The sequence below is a fragment of the Cyrtonyx montezumae genome, unplaced genomic scaffold, assembly GCF_038088225.1.
Source record: "Cyrtonyx montezumae isolate F1298 unplaced genomic scaffold, pur_monq_1.0 scaffold_10, whole genome shotgun sequence".
In the NCBI taxonomy this organism is placed as follows: Eukaryota; Metazoa; Chordata; class Aves; order Galliformes; family Odontophoridae; genus Cyrtonyx; species Cyrtonyx montezumae.
In genome coordinates this window covers 42789633-42814985 of record NW_027071826.1, presented here as the reverse complement: position 1 = coordinate 42814985, position 25353 = coordinate 42789633, and the positions used below count along the sequence as shown (strand labels likewise).

General features: G+C 44.2%; 2 protein-coding genes across 4 annotated transcripts in view; one reads left to right on the top strand and one right to left on the bottom strand.

The window, feature by feature from the left end:
- TSPAN4 (tetraspanin 4) overlaps positions 1–17359 on the bottom strand; it is a 390158-nt gene extending 372799 nt beyond the window's left edge. Inside the window, exon 1 of one of the 3 annotated variants that reach the window (XM_065755129.1) lies at positions 17306–17359. The gene's annotated coding sequence lies outside the window, so the exon portion shown is untranslated. Of the gene's footprint in view, positions 1–14348; positions 14431–17065; positions 17112–17305 lie in introns of those variants that run through there. The other 2 variants (XM_065755131.1, XM_065755130.1) reach the window with 2 other exon arrangements.
- A 272-nt stretch (positions 17360–17631) lies between these two features.
- Positions 17632–18762, top strand: POLR2L (RNA polymerase II, I and III subunit L). Its single transcript, XM_065755735.1, has 2 exons — positions 17632–17810; positions 18445–18762. The coding sequence occupies exons 1-2, from the start codon at positions 17716–17718 to the stop codon at positions 18551–18553; spliced, it is 204 nt and encodes a 67-aa protein (XP_065611807.1). The 5' UTR covers positions 17632–17715; the 3' UTR covers positions 18554–18762.
- The last annotated feature ends 6591 nt before the right edge of the window (positions 18763–25353 follow it).

Genomic DNA, 25353 nt, shown 5'->3' with positions numbered 1-25353 from the left:
ATAATAATGAATATCCCGGCTTAAAAACCCAGGCTAACTGTTTCCAAATGTGCTGATTCCATTTAGAAATCAAGTAGCAGTAAGGCATTTCTACTGAAAAAGTATTGAGCAAACACACACAGATAAGATGAAAAAATATATTGTCGCCAACTTTTGAAAGCATCTGCAAGTCAAAAGGGCAAGAAAAAATCCATGAGTTCGTCCTCACTATAATTTTTTTTCTGACTAATTGAATGGTTTAAGAAAAAAAAATAGACTTCAGCTACATTAACAACCCTTCTGTGTAAGCATTCAGTACTAAAGGACTTCATTTTATAAAAATGAAACCTCCAGCCCAGTAGTTTTGGAAACCTTTCTCAGCCAAACTTCCCATCAATCCACAAAGCACCCACAAGAATGTAGAGCAGAACCCCGGCTTCTCCAAGGAACCTGCTCACTTTTTTTTTCCCTCATTCCATTTATTTGAATACCTAGGTTAAAAAAAAAAAATAAATCTCCAGATGAGTAACTATAACAAAACAAATGTTCACAGACAGCATTAGCTATAAAAACATAACATACCAAAGATAAAAAATCAGCAGGTCAGAGCTGAGTGCCAAACAAGCCTGGGTATACATCAATAGCAGGGAGGCTGGACGAAGTACTCCAGGGACCCAGGCAGTTTGCAGCTCCAGGGACACTAGCAACATACCCAGCCCATCTTCCCCCGTTCAGAGAACATATCCCTAAAGTCAGGAGCATTGTCTCCTTGTGCAGTGTCTCAATGTTACAAGGTCTCCCTAATCAGCAGAGACAAATTCCTTCCCCATCGAGCCTGCAACAGAAACAGGCTGACATGGAAGTGCAAGCTATCAGTAACTGTAAGTAAGAGAGAAAATACATAATTGAAGCAAATTAGATTTGGAAGAAAACATTGAATGGAAAGGAATAAAACAGCACTCTTCATCAGACGAGACATCACTTAGTCATGATCTGGAGTGCTCACACCTGCTCCACTCTGCCACAAACTCCCACAGCTCTGAAACATACTGCAGCATCACCCTGACACCTCTCCTCCTGCCAAGCCTAAGAAGCATTACAGGATCATTTTGCCATTCAAGTTCTCATTTAGTTAATCACTAACACCTTCAAATCCCTACTGTGTATTGCATGCTGTATAACTGCATAAAGTGAAGCAGCCCTGTGTGTCTGCCTCAACCAGCCCAGAGCAAACTTCTGAGCTGCTAAATACAAGGGTAATCTTGCCATCAGACACCAGTGGACTAGGCTGCTGGCACAGCAGGCATCCTTACTCATCTGTGTACTTACACAGCCACTTGGGCTTAATAACAACCATATTCTGGTCACTGCTTCCCACTGTCCCTTCTCTCCCCCTTGTTCTTCTTCATCATAAAGACCACAACTCAGAGAAATACTTTGCTTGACATATGCTACTCTGCCTTGCTAAGTGAGACAGATGCAAGGCAAGACTCAGAGTCAAGGTGATCAAAGAACAAGAATAGCAAGGACCTAGGAGGAAACTCTCAGTGGATTCTGTAGGTACAGGGTATCTATAATATACATCATAAAAACCTTTTGAAGCGCTGCTTTTAGTATCTCTAGAGACTAGAAGGCCTTTGGAAATGTACCTCCGAACACTTGACTTGAAAATGCCTATTCAGCCCTTTGCCGAAGAGGAAAATAGATTATAGCAGAATTAGTAATGAATTGTTACTTTCGGTATCTTTAGAATTAACTTTCTCCATTCCCCTTTCTTTTGCCCCCTCAGTAGAGGCTACTTATCTGCATCAAACCCAAGCAGACCCATCCAGCTCAGCTCCTCCTCTGGTACCGTGGACTTGGCAGATGATGCAAGTAGTGCTGTTACTGTTGTCATAAACGTTACTTTTCATGATGTGGTGTTTCCAACGACCTAAACAAACAAGTTTATATTGCATCTTCCAACTGTCAAACTAGCCCTTTATTTGCAACCTGGTGGTGACAAGAACATCTAGCAGCACAACTCTTCCTGATTACAGCTGCAGACAGCCACATGGGTTGGTGCCAGTAAAACGCAAGCTTCTGTCTCCAAAGAAATGAAATAACCTTTACAGACTGAAAATGGAGGAGGAATAAATGGAAACCAACATCAGGTCTCGTAACTCAAATTAGTGCTTGTATGCGGTTGAGCACTGAAAGTTTCCAAGGCTAGACGGGGAATAGATTTTTAAAACGTCCTTTTGAAAATGCAGTACCGTAGTTACAGTAGTAGTTTCAGCCCCCATTGTTTCAGAATTCCTGGGCTCCCTGTCTTATTAAGCCAGGCATTCTCTTCTCACTCTACCGCATAGAGACAACAGCACTACCACAATTCCCAGCTTCTAGTCTCCCTCTGCAATCTAAGAACCTCTATCTCAGAACAGAATAGTGTGGATTAAGTTAGTCACTATGACTCCATGTCAACCTGTAACTGAGGTCGTAATGAATATTTGGCATTGGTATCAATGAACATGACACCCATCCACATGCCACAGCAAAGTGCTGAATTTACAAACAAAGCTCCAGTCTGCGTTGCTACAAGCCCAGACCTGTAGTCAGTTCTACACACCCATCACCAAGAAGCTGACTAGAATTATTTTACCTCTACAAAAAAAAAATAATTCTCAGCTCTCACAGATTTGCATGCATACAGTACAACAAGTTACTACTATTGGTTGATTTTCAGCATTTTTTCCCCATCCATTGTGGTAGTTGAGTGCTGCCTACCATCAAACAAACTCAGGAAAAAGAAACCTATCATTATCCAGTCTTAAATATAATGCATCCACCTTCACTCTTCTTACTACAATTACTGCCAGAAGACAGTTAATTCCAGGTTCTGATAACCCTCAGGAATGGATTAATGCCTTGACCATCACCAAAACAAAATAATGCTACCACAGTCAAGGCAGGCTCAGATCCCTGGCCAAGATCAGGGAAATCTCATCTTGCCTATTTACACGCCATAAAACAAAACACCAGTCAGAATACTCAGGTACCCAGTCAAAACACTCAGAAGGAAAGAGTTCCTGCTATGAATGAGCTGCTTCATCAGCTATTCCACCACAAATCTTCCATCAGACAAGTTAATAAGTCAGAAAGGTACAGCATGGCTATCATCACCTGCAAACCACTGAGAGGTCAGCTAGCTTAGCTGATTGTAAGATGGGTAGGAAAGAAGGGAAGAACTACCATAGAGCAATAGACAAACATCCATGTTTTGTTGCGAGGGTTGATTTGTTTTTCCTATCGTAAATCTATAAATGAATTTTTTCTTTCCCCAGTATGCAGCACAGAACTAACACGACTAACCATCCAACCAGAGTGCTGGCTGTTACAGCAGTATTCCTTTCTTCTCTTTCAAAAGATATTAGCAGCAGTTCAGCTACTTAAGCATTCGAATTCAGACAGACATGTTTAATGAAAGCTTTACCTTCTACCATGGCATTTTTAAAGCAGAGAATAGGCTGCCTTTTACCCTTTCAGCATCACAATGAAAAAGTAACTCTTTCCACGGAATTGAAGAAAATACTGTAGCTAGCAAAGCCTTGTTGACAGACAGATTAATTATCTACTTGAACTTAAACGCAAGAGTAAGCTTGTCACCACTAAAAGGAAAAGAAAAAAGCCAATCAGTCACAGAAAGGTAGCAAGGCTGCTGTGCTAACATTCTCCTCCCCAGAACTTCTTCACATCTCAGTGATGTGACAAAAGTATGGTGCTCAAAAACAGAGAAAAGTGAAGTCAGGCTCAGGAGTTCACTTCCCTTTGAGTAGGGCAAGGTATGACTATTCAAACTCCTGTGCTACCTTCCCATGCACAGAGTAGCTGCACTCCATTTTCAAGAGAGGGGAAGTTGCATTTTAAGCCATCTACCAAGAAGGAAACAAAAGGTCCTTCAAAGCAAATACTAAACTGCAATCACAGACTGCAGCCTCAAATAAGCATAACCAGAGCAACAGCTTTCTAGGGACTAGATCTTGCCTGGAGCTTTGCATAACCCAGAGACACCCAGTGGTTGAATTGTACATCACAAGCCCATATAATTGACAGGAAGGTTAAGGAGAGCATCTTCATTTCATGTATTTACAACAATCCCAGACTGACATGATGTCTGCTCACCTCCTGCTCTCAGACGAGGAGTAGGAATGGAGAAAGAGGTCTGCTGAGAGGCCCAGCTCTGAATCAGGGACAACTGGCAAGAAAGTTCAGAGAAAAGAGGAGTCTGAAGGCATACAACAAGCTTGATCTTGTACCCACAGACATCACCAACATTCTCTGACTCTTTCTGTGCTCTGTCCATTCATGAAGTCCCTGAAGGCAAGGCTCTGCCTTGTTTGATGTCTCTGGCTGAGTCTGAGCAACCATTACCCACAGCATGAGACAAGAGCAAGTGCTGTGCGGTACTGAAGGTCAAGCAGCAGCCCAGTGTTCCTTGTTGAATTAACCATCGCCACCAGCAGTACCCACACTTCCTGGCTTGAAGGAGACTTCACAATCTACAAAACCTAGCCAAGATATATCTACAAAATCAAAATAAGGCATCACCCTTCACATTACTGTCAGTATAGGACAGACTTTGTACTAGAAAAATATGCAGAGAGGGAAAACAGATCCAAGTAGAAACCAGCCTGTAGCAGCCCCATGAAATTGTAAGCAGAATTTCTTCCAACTGAAGTAGCAACAAAGCTGCAAAAGGTGACACGCACAGTGGGTCTCCCATGCTTTGCTCGTGCTCTCCAACACTAGGCTTAACTCCATCTGACTTAGCTTTAGGCACTCATATAGAATACCCAATGCAGGTAGATCATAACACTCAGCTTCCTTTACAGTCAGTGGAGAGAGATGGACACCTCTACCCACCAACACGCAAGTCATCATTCAGACAAACGTCTCTAGCTCTTATTTTAGACCTTTCAATTAAGTGGCATGAATTCAAGCCAAAGTATATTAGGAACAGCTGGATTAGACACGGCCAACTAAGCAGGATCAACATTATGCTCCCTTACTTGGCCTGCACTGCTGTCAAATCTCAATAGCAATGCACAGTCCAGATGAAAGTAAAAAGGTGAAAGCACAATAATCCCCAGAGGGACACAGAACCACATATTTTAAGCTTCTTTGCGGCTCCTTATGGAAAACAGCAAGACAAACTTCATGCATGCAACAGGGACTGTAAACAAAGATAAATGCAGTCTTCAAACAAGTTCCAGCAAAGAAAATTTTGCTTAATCTCAGATTGAACTGCCATTTAAAGGAGACTGTGCTCTTCTGAAATAGCAACTATACTGTAGTTGGGATAAAGGCTGGGAAACCCAACACAAAAACAATAGGTCAAGTACACAAATAGTTGACCTTACTGTGATTGTCCTCCTGTGAGACTTAAGGATAGGCCTACTCCCTGACAAAAAGCTTAGAAACTCAGCAATACCAGTAACTCAGGAACTACACTAACTTCTTAGTGTTCATCCAAGTATCAGGTCAGAAGAAACACTGAAGGTACTGAACAGGAAACAGGTTAACCAAGTGGATGCAATACTGCAAAAGAACCAAAGAACCTGGACTCAAGCCACAACTTTCACAGATTTGCTGGGCAATCCACTTTCTGCTTTGTTTCTCACATCCTGTAAAATAAGCCCTTTTTGAAGAAAAGGTTTACTCTTCATACAGGTGGAGCTTTCTAATAGCCAGTGGGTGTCCAAGACTACAAGCAGATCATGGCACACTAATGACAAACAGTATAACAGCATGAGGTGATTTCACATCCCAGCCCCTTTACCCTAATGCACATACTGAACTCATACAGCAAGTGAGTGAAAACTCACAACCAAAGCAGCTGTGTAAACTTCAGGAAAAAAATAAAAATAAAAAAAGAGTGAATAGGCAAGGTTGATCACTGACAGCACTCCACTATGCAGTAAGAGCATAAACAAGATGCTTGGAATGCCTGAGGTTCTCTCTCAAGCAGGATCCTACCTACCCAACTTAATTCCTACTCTGCATCCATTCCTATGCTCTTCAACTAGAATTAGAAAAAATAAAACCTAAAAGAAATTGGCATGGATCAGAGCTAGGTACAGGTACAGCCCCTTCTCCCATCTGCTCAATGTCCCCCAGTGCTCAGCCTCCCTGCATTAGCCTCTCTCCTTCAGCCTTGCCTTTTCTATGTCATTTCCACGCGTGACTCAAGTTGAGGCACTTGCTCTGAACCTCCATACACAGAGACACTGACACTCACGCCCATTCTTCATCAGTGATGTGAAAAGTAGCAAAAAAATTATGGGAACGTTCCTTCTCCCTCCTTCCCTCTCCATCATTAGAGCCTCAACTTTTGCTCTGCAAAGCTTTCAGAAAGAGAAAACAGATCTGAAATGAAATGGGAGGGATGTAAAAAGTGTCTGGAACAAAAATACCATATGTGCAATTCCTGTTCTCCTGTGCCGTGAACTGCAAAAGAACACAGCACCTTCCTTAAGCGAAGCCTGTTAGGACCGCCTAACAGCAAATGGCTCTCGAGTCATTGAGAGCGAAGGGGACAGGAAAAGGGAGATGGTAAGAAAAAACAAACAAAAATACACCCATGCTGTCTGCAGTTCTGATAAGAGCCTCTTCCAGCAACTGCGTTTAAGTTGTAGAAGTGACAGCTTCATAGCCTCCCTGCACAGACAGCTCTGACCTGCCTAGAGGCAGCATCCAACATCACAGGAAGGGCTGGCTTTGTTCTCAACACTTTGCTGGTGGCCCTACATACAGGGCTACAGAACGCAGCTTTCCTTGCAAGCTGTGATGGGATAACTCATTTCCACTGGCGTAAGCTGAGAGGGAGAGTCAGTCTGATGCACTCAGCAGCAGCAGGACACCACGGAAGGTAATTTTACATGTGCACATCATGTAGTCATAACACAGTATGCCCGTTACACACACTCTCACTTAGAAGGAAGCATTTCAAGACATCTACCACTTTTGAAGATGAACTGTAGCATCTAGTTAGATACTTCAGTCTTCAATCTCCACGACTCATGTGCCCCTACACCAAAAAAAACCTGTTTTGGCATCCTTCATGATTTTCAAATCCCCATTCCCTCATATTTCCATAGCAGTCTGCCCTACCAAGGCACAAGATGTTCCCACCCTGTTGACATCATCTCCTTGTTACACCCAGCACAAGCTGCAGGCTGAGTGCTGGGCAATCAGTACCATGTCCACAGAGCACCAGTGATCCTTGCTGACATTACAACTCACAGGCAGCTATTACAAGTCAAAGCCAGACTGGCAAGCAGCAACCGTTTGTGCCTGTTGTCATCCAAATCTAGAAAGGACTAACAGTCACACTCTGCTCTCACCTGCCCAGCTGCTGAATACCACTCTGGCTTCTTCTATATTCTGACCATATTCCTTCCCCAGCTCCTCAGATAAAAGTAGCCCTCTCTGGCCCTGCAGACAAAAAAATATGCACAATCACACTGCAACAGTTTCAGAAGAGTTTCTTTCCCCCCATATCCAGATCAGAAACAGACAATCTGACTTGTTTGGTGATACCCATACAGCCGTACAAACACTTAGCCCTACTACAGTGAAAATACATGGAAGTCTGCAAAAAAAAAAAAAAAAAAAAACAACTACAGGATAAAACAAAAACAAACACTATTTCAGTCACTGCTAAAGTCACCAAAAAGAAATTGACAGAACCAAGACCTGCATCCAAGCAAACTCTGTGCAAGCAAATGCAGACATGTTTCAGGATTGTCAGAGCACTGTGCTGAAATTAAGTGATGTGGGTTCTGATGGAAACAATTTTTCAGACCCAGTATTGCAATCTGTAATGCATGTCTCTGAAGAGAAGATTCCATAGGCCGTACAGGAGCACCTAAATATTTGTCTTACTGCTGTTCATCCACTGCTGGCACACGTTCAGAGACTGCAAAGACAAAGCCAAACTGAAGCTCAGACTGACTTTCCTACCTCCAATTTGCATTACACTTCTCCCTCCAGGGATTTTGTATGGTTTGGTTTGGATTGCATCCCAGCTTGGTCCCAAACAGAGAGATGTATCAAACGATTTCATTGCAGCAACACCCTTCATTTTAAATTTAAGCATTTGAAATGACTTTGAAAGCACATTCTTGACATTTCAGCACTATTCTGAAAAACTTTTTAATCCACTAGTTTTACTGTGTAGTTAGAACTCAGGGCAATTGTACTAAATGAAAAACAGAAAAACAATTGCAGCAAGACAGACATCCGCAGAATGAAAGTTGTTAGGGCAAAGGACCTCCTTCCCAGGGAAAATGAAGACTTCATTGCCAGTTATTCAGAATTTGGCTCTACCAAGTTACTCTATCACTACCTAAGACAAAGTTCCAAGCTTGCCTGCAGCATAAAGGAAATCTGAGACAGCTCCATGAGACAAACAATTCCCTCTCACCAGAGAGACGAGGGGAAACAAACTGGCAGATAGCAGTTGAGAATACAGGACAAAGATGCAGGGTCAGAATTAGTTATAACCTACAAAAAAGCCTACTCAGAACTAGCCACCAACAGGCAAAGGCAGGGTTAACACATACGCCCTGCACATGTAGCTACACAGACACACACAGGAAATACCTTAAGAAGGGGTCATGGAAACCATTTTCCTCACTGTGACAAGAAGCTAAGATGTCAGCTGGCTCTTCCGTGACAGCATTTGTCATCAGAACCAGCACTCTGCGTGGTAAATGGAGCTTTCCAATTGTCAAAAGGCACAGGGTGCAAAAGCACTGTAACTTTGGATAAAACACTGCTGGGACTGAGTCTCCAGCAGGTAAACTGTCTGCACAGAGAAAAAGCTCCCAGGAAAGAAAAAAAAACAACAAAACAGAACAATGAAGCCAGAATAACAAGGCTTATTAAGCTGTAAATCTCCAACACAGAGAATCTTGTGTGTTCTTGCACTGAACGAAACAATGCCATCTTGGTCCAGAACGGATCTCTTTTCACTATACAGTACAAAGGAACCTGAAACCTTTATTGTCCAGCTATGGCTCATCATGCGTCCCACAAATAAAGCATGTGGCTATAAGCCAACAGCCACAAGGCTTGAGACAGCTTTCTTAGGAACTTAGGAGAATTTTAATTCTTTCCAGTAACTCCCTTAGGTTCCCAGAGGAATCCCCAAGCAGCTTTTCAAGAGTCAGACGAGCTGACAGCAAAGAAGACACCCAAAAGGCACTATAATGACAAACCCACAGCAGAACAGTAACGCAGGCAAGCAGTAAAAACTATGCTAAATAGGTCCACACTAAACTGGCTCTAACCATAGTTTCAACATTAGAGCACTGCCAAACTGAATGGGCATTTACTGACATAGAGAGCAAACAAACAAAATCCCAGCAGAACGGTGAGAGATCACAGTAAGAGAGACTTTCAGAAAACAAACGCTTCACGAGCCTACCACTGCATCCAGATGAAGAAATCTCCACCTCTACTTTCGAGCTGGCACCACGTGAATCTTTTGTTTTTGACCTCTAGCAGCAGAGCAGGATCTTCTCAGCAGTTCTTCCCTTTTAGTACAAAGGCAACCTACTACCCGTTCTCCAAGGAAGGGGTGGCAGGAAGACCTAATCATCTCACAGTCCCTTTCCTCCAGATGCCCCGATTCACTCTGACAAAGGCAGAATGCCTAAAACAGCAGCAGCACAGGAAGAGCCACTGCAGCTCAGCCCTAGCCCTCTACCACTGCGATTGAAGCTAGGAATTCTTGAAGGAGAGCATTTAACAGGCACTGCTTTACATAAGGAAGCAAATACCTCCACAGAGCAGCCACAGTTATTCCACACTCCACATACCTTTCCCTCTCCATGAAGTGGCTGTACATGTGCTAGAGGGAGGCATAATTTCACCCACATACTATTTTGCTCCACAGATCCAAAAAGAGACCAGGATAGAAGAGAAAGCATGTTTATTCAAATGTGCATTTTAAAGTGGGGATGTTCAATCTTTCTAAACTGACCACACACACTGGGGAAGCAGTTTAACAAAGAAGCAGAAAAATACACCTTCTTTGCATAAATGCAAATACATTCAAGTATAGCTCTAATTCAGCTGCAGACAAGCGCAGTCCTCTGTGTAGCACTGCACACAGCTAACGTCCAGCCATGCCAAACCACTGCACAATTCAGTTACTACAGAGCCAAGTGGAATCACACATTGTCAGAGGTTTCTCTCAATACAACAAAAAAAAGAACCTCTTTTTCACAATATACAATATTTTCTTAATGTTAAGCTTTTCATCTTCCTGAGAAACGAAAATGTCATAAATGAAGTGGAGAGCAACAGCTCAACGCTCAACAAGGTCATATTACTGGCCCTGAGGAAGAGGCTGGGTAGGGAGATGCTCTCGAGGAAGAAAAAACACATTAATTCACTCAGCCTAATGCTCATTAGGTCAGGGACACGTAAGGGTGAAACATGCCTTTGTGTTCACATTTTTACATCTATTCTGAGGAGAGTAAATTTAAGGAATCAAAATAATTTGGGAGGGCAGAGGGCAAAGGAGCATCTGTCCTCAAAATACTCAGAACATCCTGAAGGAGATGGGCAAATTGCTCTCCAGATAGCTTTAAGGATTCCCTTCTTTTCGATCTGGTGAGCACAGAGGGATGTACACAAATACAATTTTAGATTAGGCAGGGATTTGAAGGCAAGCAGCAAACAAAACTGCAACCTTGATCTCAGTGTTTCTTTACTTAGGCCAAAGATGAACGTAAAGCCCCCACCAAAACCATCAGTCCCTGAACACAGCTCAGACAGCCTATTTTTCTGGGAAGGCTTATCAATCACTACAGACAACCCTTTCTGATCAGGTCCTATGATTGAAGTCTTTACTTCATTATTCTCTCACACCACCACAAAGCAAAACAGCAGCAGCATATCAGATCAGACAAAGGAGCTGCTGCCCTTCAGAACAGACTCCTGAACAATCACGTATGCAATTGAGCTGCATGCAGAGCGAATGCAAGAGTAACGTGTCCCATGTGCTTACTAGTTTTAAAGAGGCAACACATCTTTGAGACAACCAAGACATTCAGAAATCAGGTCTTCCATCTAGTGTATACTGAAGTTCTGTGACTATTTACTCTGGCGTGTTACAGTGTGTGTATATGTATGTATATATATACACACACACACACACACACAAATACTATACAAGTACTCTATGAAAAGCTTCCTCTGCACAACTCAACTCCAGCTCCAACATATTGTTGGGCAGCACATAGGCCTCAGTATCTCTGCAGCAATCTGAAGGCTTCCCTAATCTTTCTAGTCCTAAAGTAGCTATACCCTCCCATTACCCAACTCTCTGCAACTCCAGTGATGCAGCATCGTGATTAAAGTGTTGCGACTAACACCTCAATGAAAGAAATGCACCTGCAAGCAAAACAGTTTCCCAATCTATATTCATAAAGAATTTTACAGCAATGTAAAGGCTTTTCCCCCTTTATGAACTAGAACATAACAGTGCTTGGCCTTTCATACAGAATACACAGTAATTTCTTTCCTTCCTGCAGCGTAGTCACAGTGTATGCATCTACCACCACATTACCTTAACACATCTTGCAAAAAAATATATATATATATTACCCTAACAAAAAGATATTCAGTCATACAACAGCAAACTGTTCTGCTTCTGCAAAATTTCATTTGAGAATCTGCAGTTAAAGTGCAGGACCCCTACGGTTACCAGTTCTGTAGTGTGATAGCTCCAGCATCCCTTGTGAGATGAAGCATGTCATTTTAACACATCCTTAAGTTGCCAGAACCACCAATCTGATCAGCTTCATCACCCTGAGGACACACAAACTGACATGGTTAATCTGATGAGAGAGACGAAAGCAGTGCTTTTTAATATTTTATGAAACAGTTGGCTGTTTTTAATTTTAAAAACAGTGGTTCAATAAACAAAGCAACAAAACATTCCCTGTGGATAGCACAAGGATAGGTGCACAGCAGCCCACGCACCTGAGTGCTAACCTTGCATTCTCTGCTCTGACCCCATTGTCCTCCCCATATCCATACTGGAAGCCCTGCACACTGCAAGGTCTTGGCCTCTGCCAACGGGAACTTTCACAGATAGTTATCTTTCACCACAATGCAGTTCACAGTAGGGGCAGCTTTGGAGCTGCTTCAGGGCACCCAAGCTTGCGCACTGCACTCGAACCCAGCCACAGCAGGCTGACGTGCCAAGCTGGTGGTTTTAATGAGAACTATGTTGCCTTCCACACCCAGTCAGTTCTGAAACAAGTCTACAGTTACAACCTTCAACGCAACATAGAACACAAGCTCGAAGCAAGAGTGTAGCAGTAACACAGCAACACAAGGTAGGCGGAAAGTCAGATCTTCACTCTGACTCATGATCATCATTTATTCCCACTCCCACCGTGCTTGCAAGATAAGAGACTGGCTCAAAGACCAATGGAGGGAACAACCCAAGCAGCATGTTTATACACTAACATAAGCATACCCAAAAGACTGCCTGCAGCAGAACCTGCTCTTTTATTCTTTGTTCCAATACACCCGTCATCACTTCCAAGAGCCTCTGTGATGAGAACTCAAAAATAAGTTAGAAACCTCCCCATTCCTACTCATTAAGGTTCAGGCAGTCATAGATGCCAGGGTAACCTACTAAAAGAGAACCAGTTTGCTGCAGTCTCTTTAAATAAGGTGGTGATGGGAAGAGAATGTGCTTACACACCTGGAGAAAAAATATCCAAGTAAAAGACAGGAAAGAAGTACACCAAAGAAAAGGGCACTCATGAGCTCAGCAGGAACGTTTACACAGCTTTCACCATGCACATACAATACCCCAGAGCTTCTCCCCTCAAACATTAATACTTGACATGCTCTGGCCTCACATCAACTACACAGTCCACCTTCAACCCTAGAAGAAAGAGATTCCATAGAAATGAAAAATATTATCCCAAGAAAGGGGATTATTTTGTCATCTGAGGACACTTGCATGGAAGAGCAGCGCTGATGGGCAGCTCCTGTGATCTTTCTGATTAAAATGCTGCCTCAGGATATTACCTCCCCACAACAAGATGCAGTCAATTACGCTGTGACATATCCACGTAATAAAGACTTTTTCTTATAAAATATATCAATCCAAGCCTGGCAAGCATTGCACTTTTGCCTTGATGTGACCTTACAGAAAACAAATGTGACAGACAAAACCAGCCCTAAACTAGTTTTGTTTGTTTGTTTATCTGAAGACATCATTTGAACCATCTCTGTGGAGCTCTCATCCTCAGCCCTCATTTTCAAACACAAGCAGGACTACTCTGGAAATGAAGATGCTTCAGCCATGCATCTCCATGGCTATACACTGCCTCCAAGGTCCCAGTGCAAACAAGAACACACCTGATGTAGCATGAATACATCCAAGTAGAAAAGAAGGCTCCAAAAACCTCATAAAGCTACTAAGCACCAGCACTGCTCATTTCCTCCCGTTCTGTTTGCAGGAGCTACAAAGATCACTACAGATATCTTCACAAATCCACGCATGCTGTCAGAGACCCAGGCATGAGGCACCATCCCAGCATCCTAACTCCTGTCCAGCAATGCAGAGCAAGCTCTGTCCTACAAAACTAACAAGCTAAAGTCTCCACCCCCTTCTCAAGTAACAGGCAGCAAGCTTCAGATCTAATGCAAGGACACCTTAAATCGTTTATGGAAAAGCATTTGCATTTTTGGATGCATCTATGGGACTTCCTCATACACTTTATTTAGCAGAGACATCTGTTACTCAATATATACATTTCATACAAATCCCACCTTCCAAATCCTTTCCATCGGTTGTCACTAATGAAGCTTTGTGTGCAAAACCAAGTGCATTCTGCCCCCATTAGGAAGCCAATTACAGCAGGAAAAACAGGCAATTAACAAGGTGTAAAATAAACATCCTGCCACCTGCCTTTTAATAGCAACCCTACTTCAAATAAGTCACGGTCTCAGCACAGCTTTCCGAGTTGGCAACTGATATTATATATGTATTTATGCACCAGCTGCTCTTCATTGCAACAAATATTACAGGCTTACCAGATAAGGTCAGCATGTTTAAAAAATATATATAGTAAGTATTAAACTGTTCTTTGAGTCCCCAAATGTTGCTTTTAATGAAATCAGCAGCATCAGGCTTGTCTGGTATTACTGCGAAGCTGAAGTCACATCCCCAGCTTAGAGATGTTTCTCTTCATTCCCACTTGCTTAGCGGCTTCTGTATTTGTTTCAGTAAATCCAGGGGGCTCAGCAGCTTTTAAACACCATACAGGGCAACTAAACAACGCAAAGCTCACCAGAGCCCACGAGCCTTTTCTCCTTCCATCAGCCCCGCTTCTACCGCTTGGTTTCCTCCACCAACACATATAGAGCTCCACCCAATCGAGGCAGAGGAAGAAGGACAAAGGACACAGTGGGACAGAGAACACCCACTCAAAAATCCGGAGGAAAAACTAAGCTGGAGCCTTCATTTGTCTTTGCTCCTCAGAGTCAGGAGCTGTAGCAGGAAAGAAGGGAAGTCCTTTCAGAGTCACAGTAGCTAACTCCAGAGGGAGCCACTTTTCTTTGTGGAACAGGATGAACGACAATTCCGGGTAGATAACGGCACTAGACAAAGCTCAACAGTAAATCTGGATTTGATAGATCTGGAGTGGAGAACGCACTTGAGAAAACACCAGCTAAGCCAAGTTTCATCTTGCCTTTTAAATATTCCCTCTCCCCTTGGCTCCCTACTGTTAAGTACTTATCTGTCAAGTTTTCCATGTCACATTCTAGCTCCTGACTGAAGAATATCAGATTTAATTATACATTTCACCATTCAGGAAAGTTCTTCCTCTTTAGCTCATTGAGATCTGAGCCACACAACACTGGATGCGATACCAACAACTTTTGCAATCACACACAGTTCTGGTGCTAGACAGTGACGGAGGGAGAGCCTAACATTCTTTCACTAAATGACCTCAGGAAAAGACAGGAAACAGAGCTTTTAACTCCAACAAAGCCAATTTTAGCCACAGATCTCCAGAAAGTGGCAAGTCAACAGTATAAAAACACTGTCACTGGAAGTTTCTTCTAAGAAGTCTACAATTTAAGCAATTCATTGTCCTTGAACACTACTGCAACTGGCAAATCAGGCCTTTGAAGACTCCAGGCTTCAGTTCTGAGGATCATTGATATGTACACAGATCACAGGTGAAAAGCAGCCAAGACTCCAGACCAGAGAGAACACACACCTAAACATGACCAAAGGCAACCCACAAAAAGCAACAATCACAGCTACGAGCCAATGGTTTCTCACGATATGGACACAAACACGAAAGATCCCACAACTTCTGCCAACAGCCCCAGCTACAGCGACAAGGTCAGAAAAGACACAGTCTGACAACGAGAGCAGCAGGAAGTCATATGGCCACTCAAACCATACAAGTATTTTAAGATTAGTTCAGTCACCCAGGGCACTTTGCTGTTTTGATGGGGATTTTTGTTTGCTTTTTTTAAAGCAAGTCGTAATATTTTCCTCTTACGTTTTGCAGATGGGAAAAAAGGAAGGATATACTCCTTAGTCACAAGCCTAGAGTTTCAGTACTCTGCTAGGAGCGCTTGCAGAACAATTGTACATTTTACAGCTTTAAGTTCATCAAAGAAACAAAAGAAAGTTAATGCTGGGCCTCAACCCAACAGCAATGATGGGACTGAATACTAGTGGCTTTCCAAGCTTTTCACATCACAGGAAGAAGGTCTGTACTGCATTAACCAAGAAGCAGGATATATTTGCAGCACCCCACAACAAAGCCTCACATGGTGGAAGCACATCAGAAAACCAGCCTACAGTTCTCCAACTATTTCAACTCAATCAGATCTAAGCAGTCTTCTAAGTGATCTAAAAGATCTAAGTGAGCTGCAGCCTGTAAAACACTGACTGTGAGTATCAAGTCATGTGCACACATCTCCCCTTCCCCCAGCAGACTTCTGCGGTTTGGCAAGCTGTCAGATTGAGCGGAGCATACATGAAGTTGAGCAGAGAAAGTTTGTAGCAATCTCTTCGGGTCACAGATCAAAAATCTTATGTTTTCTACGACCAAAGAAGCCGCAGCCATAAAAGAGCTATTAGATTATTAAGACCATCGCCAGTCAAAGCAGGCTGCCCAGAAAAGGCAGATTCAAACACTGTGAAAACAGCAGTGGGAAGTTTCTTTTGAAGAGACGCAGTATCTGAGAAGTAGGTGGGAAAGTTAAAACTCACTTTCATTTTTCAGGGCTCAACAAGCGCACTTCCTCAAGGCAGCTGTAAGAACCCAGCCTCCAGCAAGGACGTGGCTCCCATAAAACCTCGTCCTCGCTCCCATCAGCGAATTTCTGTCTCCAAATACAACCGCCTTTCACGGCGCAGCTCGACAAGCAAACCGCTTCGGTGCCCTGGTGCTGAAAACGCATCAAAGCACAGTCTCCAAATTCTCAACTTCCAAACAGAAAGAAAGAAATCAAAGGGGGGAAAAAGAAAAGACAGCTCGACTCCCGCTCGCCTAAAATAACAGTAACGATAACAGGAGGTTCCCCCCTCCACGCCAAAGCCGTTTCGCACCGCGCACAGCTGAGCGGCATTGCTCCCGGGGCTGCAGGAATCAGCAAACAGAGCTGTAACGCTGCTTCCAAACCACCCCGAGCTCGTTCAAACCAAACTGCGCGCTCTCCTCCGGTTCAAGTTAGGTCCGCGCGGAGGGGTCAGCGACCCAGCGGCTCGAAAAATAGGCACGAAAGACGCATTAACATAAGCCGCGCATTAAGGCACCGCAATTCATATGCCTGACAGTAATGGCTCTGCGCCGTACCAACTCGCAGATGCTCCAGCAGGAAAATAAAGCGCTTCGGCTGAATTCCCGCTCTGCCCAAGGACGATTAGCTAACGCCGCAAGCAGAGGGCACCCAGAGCCGACAGCGCTCGGGGCGACGCTTCATCCCCGGCTCTCCAGAGCACGCCCTGCGCCTCCCCGAACTTGGGGAACTCCCCACAAACCTGCTGCCGCCGCAGGACCGCTACCCTCGGCTTCCTCCACAGGAGAGGCGACCGCGGTGCCGGCTCGCCCGGCTGCCCAGCGCCCGTGCGGAGCGAGGAACCGCCGCGAGACGGACCGCGCCTCGCGCTGCCTCCGCGCGCCGGGGCGGGAAAGGAAAGGGAGGGGAGGGGAGAAAAGCGGGCTGCCCCGTCCCCGACCGCAGCCACCAGTTGCGCTTCCACCCCGCGCGGCTCCGGTACCTCGGGCAGGACGCGAGAAGTACCGCCGCCGCTGCAGAAGTCCGGCTGCAGAGCAACAAGTGAGCGCGCGGAGGGAAGGGCGCCGTGCCTGCTCTGCTCAGCTCAGCCAGCGCCGCCGGTGCCTCCGCTCCGCCGGCTCCAGCCGCCGCCACGCGCCGCGCACGCGAAACGCGAACGCGAGCCCGCCCCGCACGCGCACACTCTTGAGCCGCGCGGGGCGCCGTAGGGCAGCCGCTACCATCCGCCGCCCTGCGCGGGAACGGGGGCGCGCGAGCGCTCTTCCCCTCCCGCCTCGAAGAGTCCGCACGGCGCGCGCCGCCCGTCTCCCCCTCCCCGGCCCGCCGCAGTGGGAGCGGCCGGGCGGCATTGCAGGCCCGGCGGGGAGCGTGTGTTGCGGCTGCCGCGCTACGATGATCATCCCGGTTAGGTGCTTCACGTGCGGCAAAATTGTTGGAAACAAGTGGGAAGCGTATCTCGGCCTTCTGCAGGCGGAATACACGGAGGGGTGGGTATTGTTTCCGCGCGTTCTTGGGCTTTAGATGGCGTTGTGCCGTCGCCGCGCGTCGGAGCAGGGCTGCAAACGCGGCTCCCCGGTGAGGTTGGCTCTTAAAAATCGTGGAGGGCTTTGTAGGTGAGCAGGCTGCGTGTTTGTGGGCAAGGCGTTTTACAGCTGAACGCTGTTTTACATGGGAGCTGCGAGGGTACTTTGCGTTTGGGGTTATTTCAGTTTCTCCGTGTCTCCGGATATCCCTTCTAACGTAGCTTAGGTTATAAATTTATCATGTAAAGTAACCGAGTGTCACCCACGGTTATACAGAAAACCTGTGCTACAATGATGTCTTGAGGTGCTAGGAACAGTGTAGATAGCAACGTTCTCCAGATTTCTGAAAGCCTGGTAGTTTTGTCAGCAAGATTCCACCTTCAGCAGATCACATGCAGGCCAGAGAACAGACAAACACACTGCCAACTGCACTAAATGGAAGAGAACATTGAGAGCACGTGCTAAATGTCTTGGTTTAAACTGCAAACAAGTTTTTCTCTGTGACTAAGCTCAAAGTAATCAGTACGTTGCTAAGGAACACTCGCAAGTGGTTCTGACTCATTTCTTTTTCTTTAATGTTGTTCTTATTCATTAATAGAGATGCCCTGGATGCCCTTGGTTTGAAGAGATACTGCTGCCGCAGAATGCTCCTGGCCCACGTGGATCTGATTGAGAAGCTTTTGAATTATGCACCTCTGGAGAAATGAGAGTTCACTGCCCCAGCCGCTAACTTCCTTCAAGGAAACCAACGAAGGATGAAGCCCACTTAAGAATTAGAGATTAAAAATGTAGATGTTTCTTTTTAATTCCATGGTTGAAGGTTGTTTATGTATTGTGAACTTTCAGATACTTCTGCCAGTAGAAATAAACGTCTTATGAAATATAATCATTTGTCTACATAAAACATTGAACTAGAGGAAGCCTTTGCCTGTAGCCTTAAAGATGTGCTTTCATCTCACTATTTCCTTGCACTGATCACTTTGAGGTTAGAGCTACTATTAAGTTTAAAAATTCAGTGTTTGATGCTAGGCAGTCAAAGGGGGTTAGAAACAGACTAGTTCTGGGTTCCAGCAACAGCCAAGGGGTTTGTTTGGTAAGAGTGAGGCACTACTCACAGTAGTTTGCAGAGCTGGCTCATTTTTTTCTCTGCAGCTAAAGTCAGCCTGTAGTCTCTACCCCAATTTTTAATAAAACACTGACAGTTCTATAACAGAAAGCAGTAAATCAGGCAGAGCAGTGCTCTTTGCTTAGGTAAAATATGTCTGAGTGTTCCCACTGAAGGCAATGGATGTGAGAATTTATGCGTGTTACTGTGAACAGGATCAAAGTCTTGCCAAACACCTGCACTGCTCTGTAGCTGGAATGCACGCAAGCTTTCCACTTGTCAGTCATTTCATTGGCTTCACATAGTACCATACATGCAGTGTGGAACTGCATGGCCAAACTAAGACGGCCTCTAGGGAAACAAAACTGAGAAGTCAGCTGTGCAAGCAGAGCTTGTGGAGAGGACATGCTGCAGGACAGGCACTGACCCTGCCCTTTTTTCTTACCATCCTATTGCACTATCAGCTGAAGGCTGGACCACATCTCACAAGATTGCCTGACATCCAGAAAATGCATTACATTACAGTGTGCACAAGCAGGTGACCATATCTTGCCCTAAAGTGCAGGAGGCCACTCTTACATCCGTGCACATTCAGCATTCTGTTTGAGAGCAGTACCAGCCTGGATGCAAACGTAGAACAAACCATAGTTACTCACCCTTGTAGAAGACAGGCTGAAAGAGAGGATAATCCTTTAACTTGCAGCTTGCTGTTATCTTCTTTCCATTAAAATCTCAGAGGTCAAATTTTGGCTGCTGGATAAAAGGTGTCTGGATTATTTTCTGTAGTTGAAGAACCATAAATAAGCTGGTTCTAACAACCCGCCATTCCAGTGATGCTATTTAGTGTGCTTACTGGGTCAGACTTCCACGCACAAACCTTAAAAACGGGTTGTCTCAGAAAGAACAGTTCCAGAACAGCTTGCCTTTGGCTATAGCTATTATAGCTATATCTTTACAGTTGAACTTACTTTTCAATTTATTACAACAGGATAGTAGGTAAGTTTTCTCATATTCAGCAGTTCTTCTGCAAAGACTGTAAAACCACATGCTTTAGCCTAATGCAAAGAGAATTAAGCACTTCTAGTATTTGTTTCAATTTGTTAGTTAGCTTTTGTTCTGCATGACTGCCATATCATCTAGCAAAATGCACTAAAAAAAAGTCTATTTCAGGCTTTTTTCTTTAAATATAAGATGACCTTTCCCAGCTGAACTCCTGTAGGACCTTTCCACGTTACAGTGGAGCATTACATGGGGATACACATTAACTTGTTCACTGGGAGTTCAAAATGCCAGGATCAGCTTACCTGCATTTGTCCACTGAGCGATACAGAGCCAGTGCAGCCACCTGGGCTGCTGCCTTCAATAGGCAGCCACGCATCAGCACCAAAGGATGGGATTAGAGAGCCCACAGTACTTTTGTTTCTCACTCTAAAAACAATTTTCTAATCTAGTTTTCTGCTTCTTCCCAAAGCAGATACCAGCACAAGGTTAAGTTACTTGATAAGAGAAGCTGTGGCTCTTAAATGTTACAACAAAGAAGCAATTTGCCGAAGACAAAGCAGGCTTCATTCGGAGGTTCTAAGGAAAAAGAAAAGCTTGGTTGCTGTTTCTCAGACAGAACGTGGTGCCACGGATGCCAATGACACCCGCTCCGGTATCACTGCACCAACCAGCTGTTACACAAGGAGCAGCAAACGGGAACGAGTAGCAGGACTAAGTCACAGGAAGCACTAGTATCACACCAAGCAGCCAACAACAACCTGTGTGCATCACGACTTTCCTAAGTGCAGCATTGAAAAAGCCATTTCTGCACTGTGGCTAAGCAACTGCTTCATTGTGTCTGCTTTCTCAGGAGTTTTGTCACTGAGATGGTCGGTAGAACTTAAATCCTGATAAAATAATAATAATCTGCATTTTTTTCAGTGGATTTCCATAAATCTCAGCTTTCACCTTTGCTGTTTAGTAACTCAGAAAGTAATTCCCTTTTTGCTGTCACTTGTTTCTGCAGCTGTTAATAACATAAGCATATTGCATCTGCTTCCTAAGCTGCCACAGCTCTGTGAGAAGGGCCATTAAAAATGCTCACAACGGTGATGCTTTTAAAGCTGATTTAAAAGACGCATGCACAGACACTAGAGGAAAATAGAAAGCATCTTGGCTTTCTCTGAATTGGTCTAAAAAGGAGACCTTAGCAGAATAAACAGCAGAAGGAAAAGAGAGGGAGAGAAAGTGTACCCAACCTGTAGCCACTCCTCTGCAGTTTCTAGAAATGGCAGTTTAGAAAGAAAAAAAAAAACATACTTGTTCATAATTTTGGATTCATTAGAAGGAAGGAAGTACTTTGGTACTCCTCAACAAGTCTCAAGCCTTCTATTTCAAAAAGAGCATGAGCCTCTGTGAGGGCCCCACCCTGGGGAAATATAACAAGAGAGGCATACTGGATTTTGTCCTTCGCATGCCCTTTCCCAAGACACAGTCTGAAACTGGATGCTGAAGCATGAGTCCTCATATATGCTTCTTCTATATGAATAAAAATAAAAGATCCAAAAATCATCATTACAGTCAATGCACCGCCCTGAAGCTGTTAAGTTTCCATAGAGATGCTTAACTTGCCGTGTAGCTGCAAGTCTGCATTTTATTGGTAACAAACTATGAGATCTAAACCACAAGCTACTTCTTTTCTTGCAAATAGCTCTACAAGAGAAAACAGCCTCCGTGGAAAGGGGGAAGGAAACCACAGTCTCTTTGCCTTCAAAAGAACAGCCAAATTCCAAGCATTTTCTAACTTCAGCACTGAATCTAGTAAGCAACTAGCACTTGTACTCAGCGCCTTCTCCGAGCAGAATTTGAGCTTTAGTTAGACGACAAGATTTTCTTACTCCTGCCACTGCTCTCGTGAGACATCTCCAAAATGATATTGTTCCCACCTAGCTCTGACTGCCCAGATGATGAGCACAGATTTGATTTCCACTTGAACATGTTAGCATCATTGTTTACATAGAGGTTCTGTTTTCAGATCCAGTTCTTATTCAGCTTCACACAAGGGAGAAGGCATTTTTAATTCTTCAGCAGGAACAGCACAACAGAGAGATCTGGAAACCAAGGTCTAGGGGCACTGTGGCTTTGCCACGCTATGCAGTTTGATGCGCTGCCCACTGAAATCTGTGGGAGTCTTTTCATTAATTTCAATGGGACTTCAAATGGCCTGACAGCATGTGGTGCCTTAGACCACCTAGTGTCCAGGATTAATTTGTTTTATGATGTTCTGCTAAGAAATGCTATTAGAGGTGCACAGGTCTTAGGCACTCAAAGAGCTTCCAGACTAAGCTGCAGACCTCTGCCTCGTGTGCCTCAAGCAGGGAACACCATAGAAAAAAATAAAGTTAACAAGTTATCCTTGGCTTCATCAACCCTGGCCACCTGGGGAGAGCCGCAGGGCAATTGGTTGTGCTTCAGGCTAGTGCTGGGAAACAGTATGATATTTCCATGGGAGCAGCAAACCCTCATTTATTTCTCTCTGACACTCTTCTGTAGAAATATATAGGAGATATAGAGCCCAGACATGCAGAGAGCGCTGAGTCTTCTTGCCTCACTCTTATTTCTACTCCACATCTTTCTGGCTTTGTTGGTCACAAGTTTTGGTGACCTACACCTTGGCTTGGCCTGCAAGTCACATGTGGCTGAGGACAAAGAGCTCCCAAGCTTCCCCACAATTTCCTTCCCAGTGTGTCTGTTCTCCACAGACTGTATCAAACATCACGTCTTGTAACAGCCAAGTTAAAAAAAAATCATGCAGAAAAGTCTTCCACTTATCCCTCCCAAATACGAAGCAAGTGTTTCATTAAAAAGGGTTCATAATTTTCTGCTTTCAGGAACTGAACAAATAGCGATCAAAGAAAGGCACAGAGCAGCTGACAAAAAGCTGAAAGCACGTATACTTTGGGGAGCATAAGAAACGAGCAGTTAACAACAGACTTCAAAACAAGCCCCAGAGGCTGCAGTCAAGACTTTCCATAGGTACTAATGATTTTGAATTAACCCATGTCCCACCACACAGGTTTGATCTTAGAGATAGGAAGAACCAATGCTTAATACCTGCTCTAGAAATAAGACTCTCTTAAAAGCACCTCTAATTAGTGCATTCAAAGCAATGAATGGCTTTTAAAAAAATGGAACAAATTGGTGCCTTTGTGGGCTGAGGTCAAGCAGCAGAGCAGCTGTGCTCAGTTCTCACTGTGAGCTGCTGACCTTTCTCAAGCTGCTGCTTTCCTTGGTTGACCACATTGGTATCTACAAGCTTCAAATTACTTTGGAGATTAACTGAAATGTCACCGTCCTTACCAGCATCTCTCTGGGGACAATGGGAATCCTTTCTCCATCTTGTATCCATCCCATCCCACTGTCTTGTCTTCCTGGGCTCATCACATCAGCAAGAAAAATTACTTTGCCCATCCCTGTGTAACATCATTGCTCACATCCTTACAATGTATATTTAGAGACAAGCCTTAAAAAAATAATATACACAAGCCTGCCACCAGTATGTGCCTCAGTTTCCCTGCCTCTGAGATGATGCCCATTCTGCCCTTCAGAAACCAGCAGAGACAGGCAGCAAAGAATTATATCTCACACAATGCCTGGCTTCTTGCCTCCCTCTTAACAAGGATTCATATTATGTTTTGCTTTTGAATTCTAATGAACTATCTTCTTTTTTTTTTTTCTTAAAGCTCTGCTTGCCTGTGGGCTGAGCCCAGTGTAGGAACTGCTCCTGAAAAGTCTCTGTGCAGCAGGTCAGAGACCAGCAGTACCAATGTCCCCAGTGATTCAGAACGTACAAGAACACAGTTAAACCCCTAAAGCCCAATTATCTCCAGCTATTTAGTCAGAGCTACCTCCAAGTTCTTCCTCCCCACACCCCTTTCTGTCCTTTTTGACTAAGCCTTCTTCTCCATGGTGCAGCATGGGAGGGTGCACTCTTTCCTAGACAGTACTGGGAGAGCAAAGGGAGAAAAAGACCAGTTAATGGAAAAACAGGATGAATGGTAATCAGAGCAGTGTCAACCATGTGAAAGTATTGATCGGCTGCTACAAGCCAGCTAACAGGGCTCTGCCCAACTGTTTATCGATACAATTGAGGTTTGTGATACAGCACAGCCCTCAAGCTTCCCGTTTACAAAGAAAGTGGAAGTTTGGAGTCTCTGTAATTGAATTTATAAACATGTACACAGCAATGGAATAACCAATGCCTGGGCTGAAAATTTAAAAACAAAAGCAAGGAGATGAGTGCAGTGCTCAGCTGTAGGCCTTTGCTAGTAATGAGCTGAGCAGCCGAAGCAATTACAAACTTTACTCTTTTAAAGGAGCAATAGCAGTTTGACCAGAAGGTCTTCCTCCAGGAACGATCTCATAAATGAAAGCATTAAGCTTCTGAGGGGTTGAGTGCTTCAGATCATTACAGAGATGGCCTCCAGCTCCACACTTCAGTAGCTTGATTTTTTTTGTTGTTAATTTCACTGTCAAAAGCAGCTTGAAGGACCTCCCTGCTTTGGACACGCTCAGTGTGTTAAATGCAGCCAAATGGCTGCTTTCCTCCATTGAACAGCACTTTTGAAAGGAAAAATAATAATAATAATAATAATAATAATTAAATTCCACTGATGAATAATTGCTTGTAAAGAGAAACAAATGCCATTGGTCTCAGCAGCTCCCATCACTGCTACTGAACAAATGCTGCAGGAGCTGGGGGCAGTGACATGGAGTAAGTTCTCGTTTTGAACGCAGCTGGAATTATCTCAAGACACAGCTCCCAGTGGCTGAGCAATGGCCAGCCATGTCCAAACCTGGAGCAGAGCTAAAGCCTCCATCTACACGTCCGTGGCCTCTAACCACCTCCATCCAGGCCTTGGCTGAGGCTGATCTTCACAAGCAGAGCTCTTCCTTCCATTGGAGATTCTTATAAACAATCTTCATCCTCCCTTTCACCACACTACCCCCATGTTTTCTCAACTCAAAACATCTGAAATTTATTCTAAACCCTGACTGTAATAAGCTGAGCATACCCAGACCCAGACAGAGCTGTAGGCCTTTGCTTCCTTCTGCAGATTCACTTCCAAGGGGGAGTTATATCGCATGCAAAGGTACAGCAATATTGCAAACTTAAGCTGGTTATTTCTCGCTTCCCTACTTTAAAAGCTACAATATTCAGGTAGCTTAAAGAAAAACAGCCTTTGGATTTTGTCTACTCATAAATCCATCGCAACAGCCTGGGGGAAAACAGTAAATAAGATATTGGAAGAAGAGCACAAGAGGCCAAAAGAAGAGCATCTTCCTCTCAGGGTGTGCTGTTTGCAACCAAAGTCAGGTACCAGACTGTGATATTAGTACGTGGTATTGATTTGTTCTTAA